Raw genomic sequence first — 12,735 nt, forward strand, 5'->3', positions numbered from 1 at the left:
CGAAGGCAACACCATAGCCAGGAGCAGGCATCACTGGAGATCAGTCCCCACCTGCCATTTAGGGATGGCAAAGCCTTTGATGGAGCACAACACAAAGGCAGCTGGAGAACTGGCAGTCATAGCTCCATGGCATACACCAGGTCTGAACCTATGTGCCTGGCACAGAGCAGAAAACCCTCTCCAGCTAGTACAGGAGTTAAGAGGAAGAAGAGGTTGGCCACTAGGCCCATGGCTTGCTCTGCAAGGGCCAAACTCAGCAGCTTTCCAAGGGGCTCCACAATGGTTCCTCGCAGCCCTGTACTTGCAGCACCTGAGAAGCATGTTCCCTCATGCCAGACTGGGGGTGTCCTGCTGTGCCACTGAAGGCTGCAGGAGCACCGGCCTATCCCCAGTCCTTATGAGCTGGGGCAGGCAGACCAGAATGACATGCACAGGGGACATGATGAAGACCCTCCATTAAGATGTTAAGAAGGCTGCTTAAGCACCAGGATACCTGGAAGGTTTGGACTGTAGCTCTTAACAGACCCTCTGGAAAAAAAGGCAAGCGTCTGGCTGCTGGGATACAGGCTGTGTGCGTTCCACTTCAAACCCCACTGGTGTGAAGTCTAGCCAAGTTCTCCAACATCCCGACCCAGGAAACGCCAAGTCTCGTGAAAGCTGACACCACCTCTTCAGGCAGGTCTACAGCCCTTTTTGGTACAAAAGGGGGCTGCTTCTTCCCAGGACACCGTAGAAAAGAACCTACTAGTGCTATTGTGCGCCCGCCATGGCTATGTATCAGATGCCAGTCTCCAGATTTTCAGGTCACTATTCTGCCAAGAATCACAATGCAGGGCAGGAAAAGGGATTGTTTCCAAACAGTGGCTCCCCGTCTGCACTGGTGGAAAATCTTAGGGCATAAGGTAGGGAGAAAGGAACTCCCCAGGCCAAACCTTTCATCTCTTCTACAGCACTAGGATGGAGTTTGTTACCATCTACTCAACAGTAGCTATAGCACTGGCCTCATAGCACCTCCCCATTCTCCTCCTCCTCCCTATGGGATCCCCCTGCTGACAACATCTCACCCTTCGTTAACACCAACGATCAGCTGCCTGCTCTCAAACACTCAGATGCCCAGGCACATGCAAGCAAACACCGTGCTTTCGGCAAGCAAAGAGCCCAAGCATGGCCTCAGAGTCCCACAGAGCATGGAGCAATGCTCGGCTCCTCTACACGGCCACCGAGACCCTACGGAAGGGGGGAGAGGCCATGCCCCATGCTGCCTCGACTCACAAGAGAGAGAGAAAGCAACACAGAAAGCCAAAGGAGACTGTCTCTGTGATCCCAGACACAGGGGAAGCCCAGGGCAATGAAGGCGAGCACCAAGAGGAGGCCCCTACACCTGAAGACTCTGGGGAAGACAGCGTAGGCCAGGAGCGCCTAGCTCATCTCCGAAGCCAGCTGCAAGCCCAGCTGTCCAGGGAGCAGCAGGAAGACCACAGCCCTGGCAGCCGGATAATTGAGCTGGTGGAGAAAGTCATTCATGGGGAGGCAGAAAATGGAGAGGTGCCTGAAGATGGCAGCGGTGACCCTGGAAGTACAGCGGGCAGCATCTGTGCCACATGCGGGCAACACAGCACCCCGGGGGGCTGCACCAATGGGGTCCCTTCAGAGCTAGAGAAGAAGCTGCACAAAGAGCTGACTGCACTAAGGGAAGAGGTGACCGCCAGCATTGAGGCCATGAGGAAGGCCATGGTTGAGGAGCTGAACAGCCTGCGTGAGGTCCTGCAAGCCTCCAGTGAGCATCCTGTGCTGCAGACCTCAGAGCTGAGCCCACTGGAAGAGCAGGATGAGACCACGTCTGACCCTCTGAAGAGCCCTCGCTACAGGGTCAGGCAGAGGGAAAAGCTCGGAGTCAAGCTCCCAGCCACTTTGGAGGAGAAGTACAAGTCCCGCTCGGTGCCCTCCCTCCACCCACTGCCTGGGCCCAGCCAAAACCAAGCCCTGCTCCGAGCAATGACCACAATTACAGCTAAAAATGCCCTGACTGGCACCTTAGGGCCCAGATCCAACTCCGACCCTGTGGAGGCGCTGCCGATAAAACCCCCCACTGTTCTGCCCCCAGCAAACCTCAAGCCCACACTCAAGCAGCACCCAAAGAAGGTCATGACACCTTCAGGGGCCAGGAGCCATCAGGAGAACGAGAAACGTGGTAACAAGATGACTGCCAGGATGGTGACCCCTCACCCACCACTTCACACTAATGGCAATCCGCACTGAGGAACCAGACGGCCAGGCTCTCACCCACCAAGGGAGACTGAAGCAAGAGCACTAGGAATGATACCCCGTCAGTGAACTTCTCTTTTCCTGGAGAGACTGACAGCCTGCTTACAAAGCACCCCCCAAATCCTGACTAACTGGAGTGGTCGGGAGGGGGAGGTCTCCCAGGCACTGTCCTAATGGGAACACAGCAGCATCCTACACAACACGGATGCAAAAGCTGAGGCTCACCAGGCCAGCAGAGCTAAGATGCACCTGTTTCCTCAGCCAGCACAGCACAGGAGGGGGTGTTGTGGCTCACTCCACATTAGACTGACTCCCCAGCCCGAACAGCCAGGTGCCTATTTACAGCTAGGTCAACTAGGACAACTTCTGGCATGAGTGTGGAGCAAGCTCTGCTCAAACGCACGTACCTGCAGAGCCGTCTGGAAACACACGTACCACTCGCACCCCACTTACATACTTGTGCATGCTGTCTCCCTGACTGCCACGACCGCTGCAGAGCCAGAACTCGGGCAGCAGGAGAATGGGCACGATCTCGAGGACGCCAGCACAGCATGGCAATTTGGAGAGACAAGTCTCACAGGATTTGGTCACGGCTGCTTTGCGTCTGGTTGTAGTTCAGACAGATTTACCGCTGCCAGAACAAGAAATGCTGTAGCTTCAAGGGCTGCTTTCTCTGGCATGGCAGTAAGTAATGACTCCGGTCAGCCTGATTTTTTTGGGCAAAGCAGTGGCATCTCTGCTTCCTTCTCTAGATAGTTTGATGTATAAATATGTACTGTGTATTTGTTAAGTAGCACCTGAAACTTAAACACCTTTCAGTAAAGACAAGCTGAGGCTGCAATAGCTGTTCAATGCACAGTAAGGACATGGCACATTGCCAGGCGTTACAGGGACAGCATAGTGCCGATATCTCATCTGTAAATATACTTCATTACTACAGTAGCTTCCAGGCCCCCCTTGCGGTCAAATTCCTGAAAGGCAAGGGCTCACATGTACACCTGTAGCACACACAGCGCTGCATCGCACTACACCAGGACCACCAGAAGGTTGTGTAAATGAAGCCTATGCTTGCCTGGTAGATTCTCAAGTCACAAAGCTAGCATTGCGTTTAAAATGAAAGATGCTAAACCAAGAAGTGATTTTTAAGCCACAAGCCTTGCAGTCGCTAAGAAGAGACTCTCACTGCCAAGGGAAGGTTTTGAGGCAACAGAACAGGTATCCATCCACCTGCTTGGCGGCAGGTGAGTGGAGACCCAAACCCTCAGATTGTAGCATCCATTTGGAGTGCAGGACACAGTCCAGATCTGACGTTGCCTCATTAATGGGCCAAATCCTGGATTGGTCAAACCCAATAAAAGGCCCGATCAGAACCATGCTGAGGTCCCCGGGGGATAGATTGATCCATACTCTGGGAACATCTGGAATCCAGACATGGCTACAAGGTTTGAATCCTAGCCCATCCTCAGTGTATATTGTTAATCACATGCATGTGGCGTTACCAGGGAAGGGAGCTGCTGAGCAGCAGTGTTCTGGCATGAATAACGTGCTCAGGGATAGCCTGATTTCAGGGCACTGAGTCGCTGCATCTTAGAGGGTAGAATGCTTTGGTGGCTGCGGATCAGGGGCAGATATACCTGGCCCATGGTTATAAGGGAAAGCAGTAGAGGGGTTTCAGACATCTTAAAGACAAGCAGTAAGGCAGGAAGAACTCCAGCTCAGCTATGAGGGGTGAGGGTAAGCCATCCTCTTTAGTTGTGAAACACTCCACAAGTCCTTTCTGACTAGGCAGGCACCATGCTCTGTAACATTTATTAATAAACCACTTGCTTTGGATACAATACAATCCCATGTGCAGACCCTTCCTAGACTTGTAGTTTTATGTTGCACACGGAGAACTGCATGGGAACTTGCCTTTCATTTCACCTCTGACAAGTGACCCTTTAATGATATGCCTTTGCCTGGTCTAACCCCATTGCACTTGCTGCCCTATGACACCACCCAAAATCCTTGGCTTGCCTTACCAGAGACCAGGAGTCATCTGTCCCAGTGCAGGACAAGCACAGAGGGACAACTGCCAGCAAGTGGGTTATCTGAGCTGTTTGGGAACAGCTGGGGGGCTTTGGCCCAAGGCAGCATAGCCAAGGACTGAGCCATTTTGAGGAGTTAGTTGAAGCAGCATGATCATGAAGCCATCAGAGAGGGTCAAACAAGCCTGAAGGCCACATGGGAAGGGGGAGGGAAATTACTGAAAGCCCAGCTCTCAGAGGTGCATGTTATCCACAGCTCCCAGTGACCTCAGGCAGTCATGGCTGCTCCCCATCTCACAGTCAGATTACATGTGCCCCTGCCCCTACCCAAGCATTTCATACAGCTATAGCCTGTGGACATGAGAAAGGAAGGTAAGTGAAGGCAGAGGATCACATTAATGACTGTAAGCCAAAGACCATTGCTATCTCACTCTATTCAGGACTAATCTTTATAAGCAGCCTCTAGAGCAGTGGTCTCCAAACTTTTTTTGATCACGCACCCCTATTAGTAAAAAATTTTTGAGCACACACCCCCAATATATGTATATTTATATAAATATAAATAGAAGTTCTAGTATTTTCTTCCCACACCCCAATGGATCGTCTTGCGCACCCCACTTTGGAGACCACTGCTCTAGGGCCCTAAGCCTGACAACTCTGGTGCTGCAAGTGCACGGCTCTTCTGCATACCAACTCGTGTATGTGGCAGGCAAAGCCTCATTCTAGTGCTGTGCCTGCTCTTGAAAGGGCCCAATACAGAGCCTTTTGAAAAAAAAACAAAAAAACAAAAAAAACCAACATCTTTTCCATTGGCTTTGATTGCCTTGGTGTGCTCTGATCAAAAGCCAGTCTCCACTGGATTTTTTTTCCTGTTGCTGAAGGCACCTTACCCAGAAGTCAAGCATTTGTCAAGTAGAGTCCACTTGACCTCACCATAACTGTACAAGGGGCATCACCACACTGGTGAGCGTATGAAGGCCAGGGCTCATAGTAAACTAAGTTTTTCCTCTCCAGGCACTGATCTAGCACTTGGCACCAAGCAGGGAATTTTAGTGCTGCAGTCCTTGTAGAGAGCATTTAATTATCTCCCCCTGTCAGCATCGATATGTTTCTATTACAACAGGGAGAACAGGAGCTCTGTCTGGCAAATAAATGATCACAGGGGAATTTCTGACATCTTTGACAGAATGCTTTGTGCAGCCCTATAAATCAGGCAGGCTGTCTCTGGGTCTGGGATCCTACTGCTCAGAGTCTCCTCACTCTAGGCTTTCATTAAGGAAACCAATATTTATAATCAGCCCCTTCCTTTACTGACACATCCCTGATCCATACCGTCTCAAGTGCATGGGGTTTGGGGGTTTTGTTTTGTGGGTTTTGTTTTTTTTTAAATAACTACACCTGCATTGCTCATTCTTACCACTCCATTACTTCCTAAACCAAGTAACAAAGGGGTAGCAAATGCCTGATCACAGAATGGCCTCCCTTCTTCCATCCTTCACCAAGGCAAAGCAGCACAGAGAGGCAAAAAAAAAAAAAAAAAAGGCTAGTTTTCTTCCCAAGTCACTGTCAATAACACATTGCACCACAAGTACAATTGGGATTTCCACCAACTCCCTCCCCCCCACCCTTAGAAAAGCCCAAAAAGTAGGGAAATATTGAGCCATCTGATCTTGGGAGAGAAGGGGTCGGGGGAGAGCAGGGTATGGCAGGAAACAGACAGGCCCCTTTGGAGCATCTGAGGTTAGGCAGTCAAAAAAATATATATATATTGATTTTTTTTTTTTTTGACTGCCTAGTCTCAGATGCTATATCTATGTATCTTTTTTTTAAAAAAAAACTTGACCCCACTGCTTTGCTGTAGGCCTCCCTTCTCCATTTCATTATAGAGAGGGAACATACACACAATAGCTGAAGGCACGATACCCAGGATAAACTCCAGTTGGATCTGGAGCAAGCCCTTTGGGTCATTACCACCCTCCTCAACCCTTACCACTTAAAGAGCAAAACCAAGGACCTGGAAATCAAATGCGGAACTGGTAGAGCTGACCCCAAAAACCTTGTTTTTTGTTACTCATTCCAATAAAGAGGTTGACCTCACAACAGCTGTTCACGCTGGTGAGATTCCCCCCCCCCCTTTGCACCAATATTCTAGTTACACACATTCAACAGCGAACATAGTCACAGAATACAGCAAGTTGCGCAAGCACTTGAAGATATTAACAGCAAGCAGATTTCAAGCTCAGCAGTGAAACATTTGCACTGGAATCCTGAACCTAATTGTTACACTTAGCCAACCAAGAGAAAGACATAACAATAGGAGGCCTATGCATCCAAACCATGCAAGCAAACATGTGTTGAATTTGAGATATTGACAGCAAAGTGCCCATGAAAAAAATCTATGCACCGAGACCCTCAGTAATTCAGTGCAAAAAATTACTCAGCTCCAGCAACAGGCAACCTGCAGCACTGAGTGCAGACCTCTAGGCTGCTGGGCCGAGTTTATGAATCACTATTAGAGCAACAGCATCAAGACTGCAGTTCACCCTGCAGTACTAACTACTCTTTGCCCCACCAGCCAATACTTTACATACGCTTATACCTGGCAGGGATAAAATGGTAAAAGCTGAAGTTTTCACAAGAAATTATAAACTACACTCGCAGAAATAGGCACATGATGGCAGGGTCCTTAAATACACACACCTAACAAGTAGAGGCATGCAAGCAGTTAATCTCAGTAACAAAACTAGTACTTCCTAAGCAGTCCTTTCTTCCCCAACAGACAAATCAGACCTACCCACTCTCTTCCAAGCACCATTCCCCCAAGCGTTATAACAACACAGCCAAGCCCACTGGGCCTTTATATCAGATTCCCAAAACAAACAGAAAAGCATTTCACCCAGGCCACAGCCCATGCATCCAGCCCTGCCAATAAACTAAGCTCTTCACTTACCTGGGCTGGTTGCATTTTGGTCAGACTCTTACCCCCTCGGTGCCCATTGTTCTCAGCTCTCTCAGGAGCCCCAGAAAGGGCCTGCCCTCTTCCTCTGGTCCCGTCTCTTCCAGACACAGGCCTCCACTTAGAATTAGTCCTGCTGTTAGGAGCTCCCCGCTACTTTCCCTTGGCCTTTTATAGGGCCCAGCTGTCCCCCAGTAGGCCGGCTGAGCAGTGGCTAATGAGTCACAGGTGAGCGGGGCCACTCTTACCTTTGCCTTAGCCTACTGATCTCACTCCTGCGTAGCACACCCCATAGGATTTGGCATCAGAAATTATTAGAATCAGCCTCCTCGAGAACATAGTTGTTTCAATGTTAAAAATACAGAAGTGGAGGAAAAAAGTAGAATTTATTTCAGGTGCTCACAAAGTGATAGCTTGAACCAATACCTATAAAAACAATGCTTTTGATTAAGTAAAAGAGCTGTACTTGTGGAATAAAGTCATCAGCCCTGGGAGTCACAAAGCAAAGCCTCCTGACTCCCAGCAGAAGTCTATGATCCCCATGTTCTGCTCCACAATTACCAGTTTTCTCTTTCCCAATTATTAATGAGCTGTAATTGTTTTATCAGAGGCACAGGAGGGGCTCACAGGTCCCCGGTGTTCCCCAGCATTATCGATCTTCTGCAGCCTCTCATTCAGTGTCTTGTGCAAGTCCCTGTGGGGATGCCTGTAGAAGGGAGCTCTTAGGCAAAATACAGCTGTTCCCAACACAGGCAAACTGTATGCTACAGACACCTTAGAGCTGTAATCCACACGTACTTGTCCTTGTGAGGGAATCCCAGCACTCTCTGACATTACCACAGCTCTCTCTCACACCAGGGCCTTGTTTGCTTTACTGTGCAGATAGGTGGCATCATTAGGAATAACCTCCAGCATCGTTGTAGACGATGAGCATTTTTCCTGACATCGCACCATGGCTGCTCTTTGACATACCATGGCAATCTGACATATCTTCCAATCCAATCTGTCTGCCCCTGGCATGTGCAGGGCACCACCACCGTGCCAGACCCAAAACTTCTACTGTGATACATACGCCAGCCACTCTCTCTTGGTCTGCACCTGCCAGCTCCTGGAAACAAGGTAATACAGCAGCCTGAGAACGCACCAGCCGGTGCCTCCAAGACAGACAGCCGAAGGGCGGTTTTAGGATGCCAACACTGCCTCCTTCTGGAGAGCTGGTAAAGGCAGAGCGGGAGCACGTGGGCCTGGTGAAAGCTTACCGCACAGCATTGCTCCTGGGCACCGTGCATTGGCTGCATAGACACTACAGCTGTTGCCTTCCCTCACAGAGATGCTCAGACAAGCACGCTCCACCAAAGCAGTTTTATAATTACCAATACATTCGAGGGGTGTAGGTTGTAGCCATGTTGGTCTAAGGACATCAGCAGACAAGGCCCTTTGGGTAAATCGGATATCTTTTATTAGACCAACTCAAATAGTTGGTCTAATAAAAGAAGAATTTTTCCAACTATTTGAGTTGGTCTAATACAAGGTATCAGATTTACCAATACATTCCAGATCGATGATCTCCCAAGGTCCCTTCCAGCCCTAATGTCTATGAAATTTAACAGGGAAATCTAGATATATTTCTCCTCCACTGCATGCAAAAAGCTGTGAAAAGATGTAGGCCACAATCGACCCAATCTACAGGCAGGGTTGTTGCTGGAAAGTAAGTGAAGGATTAATCTTGAGCAGTAGCTCTCACCACACTTGAGGCTGATTCCTGGCTTCCCCTCCCAGGTCATTCTGAACAGAAAACATTTACTGAACCTTTGCTGGCCTCAGACTGTGCTCCAGCTCCTGCCTGCACTGTCGTTAGTACATAATGTGCATACCTATTGTTGCAGGTGGAATAATCCTGCAGTCTTATGGCTTAGTAGTTTTCCAGACTGTCAGAGAGAGAAAGAGTAACCCCAAGAGGACCTTTAAATGCTTATAAACCGGTAACAGCTTTGCAGGCCTAAGCAGGTGCGAGTACAGCGGGGCCTGTGGAGAATTTCTGGTTCTGTAGAAGTGGAAAGAACGGCATAGCCACAAATGAGACCCGTCTAAAGCCCAGAGAAGTCATTGAGAGTAGGTGGTATAAGCAGGTGTAGAGTCACATGAATCTGCCATCTCAGCACTCACATCTATCCCAGTGAAACAGTCATGGAGGGAGACTGGATGGAGCAGAGTATTAGGGCCTTTCTCCTCTCCGTCACTGAATCAAATGCAATCGCAGCAAGGAACTGCTGAGAGTTAGCATCCTCTGGTGCATGTTTACTGGCTGCATGAATCAAGTTGCTGGCCTCAGGCCAGGTCCTCCGGCATGTATGACCCCCTGCTGAAATCCCAGCAGCGTGAGGCAGCTGGCACCATCCGTGGAAAACGGATTCTGCTCCCATCCTCACATGGGGTCACTGCTGTCTGGAGGTCAAATGCAGAGCTGCAAAGCTCAGCACTGCTCCCGCCCTTGCCGAACCTGTCCTGGTGGCAAAGAACTTCACTTGCCCGAACTGTCACAGGAAAGCCGCTCTCCCCGGTGAGATCTGCTCACGCTGGCAAATGGCTGCTCGTAGGTGCTCAGACACCGCCGTGATGAGCAGCAATATAGCTAAGGGGGGTGAGCAGTGAACCAAGTTGGAGGGAGCACAAAAATAGCAGCTGCTACCACCATCAGGCCAGCAGCTGTTGCCGCCCAATGTACCACCCCTGCCCAAAACTGCACCTCTGATGATACACGTGCTACAAGAGCCCGTATCAGTTCCAACAGGAGCACCGGGAAGATCCAGCGGGTGATGCGACTGGACATGTGCATCAAAGCTGGACGGGTTTTTGCTTACATTTCTCATGAAATCCAGCAGGGTGATGACCCTCCACAGAGGCTGCATGGGAAAGGTTCCCTGAGGACAGAAAGCTCTTCATCCGGGCTTATTCTTTAGTTTCCCCTCATAGGAATGGAAAATGGGATCCTGGGCTTTACAGTCTGGAAACCAAGATGGTTTTTCTGCAAGATGGTTCTACTGACTGGGTAGAGGGCTGCCCCTCTGGCCTGCTGGGCAATTAATGGGTTGGAAAGAAAGACCCACAGGGGACTGCGTAAGACTTGATGAAAGGGCTTTCCAATAAAAAGGCATCATTGGCAGACCCCTGCCCAAGCTACTTAAATCCAAGCATCCCCTTGGTGGATGAAGGAAACCTCCCAAGAGATGTAATCCTTCCCTTTTATCAGAGCCCCTGCAAAGCAGCCCAGAGTTGTTCGAAGGATTAGCTGGGGTGTGTAAGAGAGTGGGGGGTCGAAAGAGGCTGACAGGACTTCTCTCTCGAGGCCTCAGGTTCTCTGAGTAAGGAGGACATCACAGTGCAAGAACAATCCCCTCCTGCATCTACTCTGAAGAGCGCAGGCTCTAAGCTGGGTTTTCAGGAGGGGACTTCTGAAGGGGCAGTGTCCTCTCGCTACCTCAAAATCTGCTTCTTTAGCCAATGCGTAAACAATGGCCCAAATGTTGAACAGCAGCTGAAGTAAGACTCCTGCCTACACATGTACATAGGCAACTAAGTGCACCAACGTTCAGAAGTCCCTACTGTTCTGTGGATGCTCAGCATCAGTGCAAAAAAGGCCACTTATTTACAGGTCCAACTATGGACAAAGCATCAGTCAACTGAGCGTGCAGCTCTTAGCCTTGACTGTGGTTGCTGGTACTTCCAGCATGATGCACGGGAGGATCTCAAAGTGTCCTTCCTTCCTTCATTCATTAATAAACCTGGTGCCTGGTTATTGTGCAGCTAAAGGTCTGGTGGGTTGGATGAGGCCTACATGCTCCTTCCACCATGATTTAAGTAAGGTCTGGATCCCAACCATGGAAGGCGAAGAAGAAACTGAAACGAGTTGGGCCAACAAACTGCAGGCCAAGAGCTTTGGGGAACTCGATGATTCACACATTAAAGCGATGAAGCATTTCTCTGAAAACTTGCCATTTTGTTGCTGGTGCCTGCCCCCACATAAACAGTGAAAGCCAGCAGACGTGCCTGCAGCTGAGAGGCAAGGAGGCAGAGAGAACCCCAGCTCCGAAGCAAAGGGCTCGTTTGCGAGGGCTGTGTAGGTGGAAGGGGCTGGGATCCATGCACTGCAATTGCCTGGCCTTTTTCAGAGCTAACTTTAGTCTCCATTAATTTTTTTCCAGTTCTAAATTTAAACCTGTAATTACTCAAACAAAAAGGAAACGCTCTGTTTCCCAGGATCAGGTTTGCTCTTTGCAAAAGAGCTCAGCACCTCGGCAGCGTGGGTCCTGCCCCCACATCCCTCTCCCCATGCGACGTTCAAGGAACGAAGGGTTTTTAACTCAGCAGTGTGCTCCTGCTCAAACACAACTGACATTTACATTTTAGGGGGGACATGAAAGACGAGGATCTTGAGAATATCAAGAGCCCCAGGAACATTGATCGTCTGATGTTTAGTGGCTGTGCCTTTGAGAAGAGGTTCAGGGATTTAGAAGCCCAATGAAAATTTTTGGGAACCCTTAGGGACCTTTAGAAATCTCTCTTGGCCCCTTCCATCCTAACGGATCCTCAAGACACTTCTGGAAAGCCAACAAATTGATCTATGAACTGTGTCGGAGGTACATACAGCCACCTCTGGGGTGAAGCTCAGCAGCTGTTAGGCAGCTTGCAACACTACGACATGATCACTGAGCAGAAGAAATGAAGAAATCAACAGGATAGCCATTCATTCCTCTTTTCCTTTTCATTGCTCCCCTTCTCAGGAAGCTGCTGGAAGAGAGCCCGAAACTTCAGCACATCAATTATGAACAATCCCATTTGCCTTCACCTTGGCTTTGCCCCTTCCTTGCTCTCAGAGATAAAGGATGGCAGGGGAGGAAAGAATAGATCTAGCAGCAAGATCTATTTTTGCAGTCACTGTTTTATTGCATTTCAGTCACTTTCAGCCTAAAATTAGTTCTCTTTAAAGAGCCATCAATTTATTAGCGCTCTTCTGACCCAACAAATCATTCACTCTGTAGCAATGTTATCCCTAAAGTCCTCAGAAGAAGGTAAAGACAAGGAGGAGGCTGAATGGACAACATGCTTATCCGACCAGCAGTGCCTTTATGGGACACTAAAAGGTTTGGTTCTCCTGCCCCTCACGTTTTTATAAACCAGGAGCGACTTTAAGAAAATCAATGGAGTTGGTGTAAACAGGAAGGGAAGCCAGCCTCTAAAACACAGAGCCTGTTCTTTTATCACCCAAAATGAGCATTTAGCCCAGCCAGCACGGGGTAGTTACACAGCCAGTACGAACCCCATAGTGGAACAATGTAAAGAAGCTGCAGACCCGCCCCCCCCACACACACACTTTTCTTCAATCCTGTCCTGCGAGAAACTTCTCAGTTCCACCAATGTTACGTTCTCATTATAAGATGCCTTTCAAAAAGGAATAACCAGGAGCAGATAACCCTCCACTCCATGTCT

General features: G+C 49.3%; 1 protein-coding gene across 1 annotated transcript; it reads left to right on the forward strand.

Moving 5' to 3' along the window:
• Positions 1 to 1,164: 1,164 nt before the first annotated feature.
• LOC149857696 (uncharacterized) lies at positions 1,165 to 2,259 on the forward strand. The gene has a single exon (XM_090063124.1). It carries the CDS (start codon positions 1,165 to 1,167, stop codon positions 2,257 to 2,259), a length of 1,095 nt encoding a protein of 364 aa, XP_089919250.1.
• The last annotated feature ends 10,476 nt before the right edge of the window (positions 2,260 to 12,735 follow it).

The sequence above is a fragment of the Crocodylus siamensis genome, chromosome 9 (assembly GCF_052110815.1).
Source record: "Crocodylus siamensis isolate JL-2025a chromosome 9, ASM5211081v1, whole genome shotgun sequence".
Lineage (NCBI taxonomy): Eukaryota > Metazoa > Chordata > Crocodylia > Crocodylidae > Crocodylus > Crocodylus siamensis.

Coding starts and splice junctions, on each gene's coding strand:
- LOC149857696 (XM_090063124.1), top strand. CDS start 1,165: ATGGCCTCAGAGTCCCACAGAGCATGGAGCAATGCTCGGCTCCTCTAC.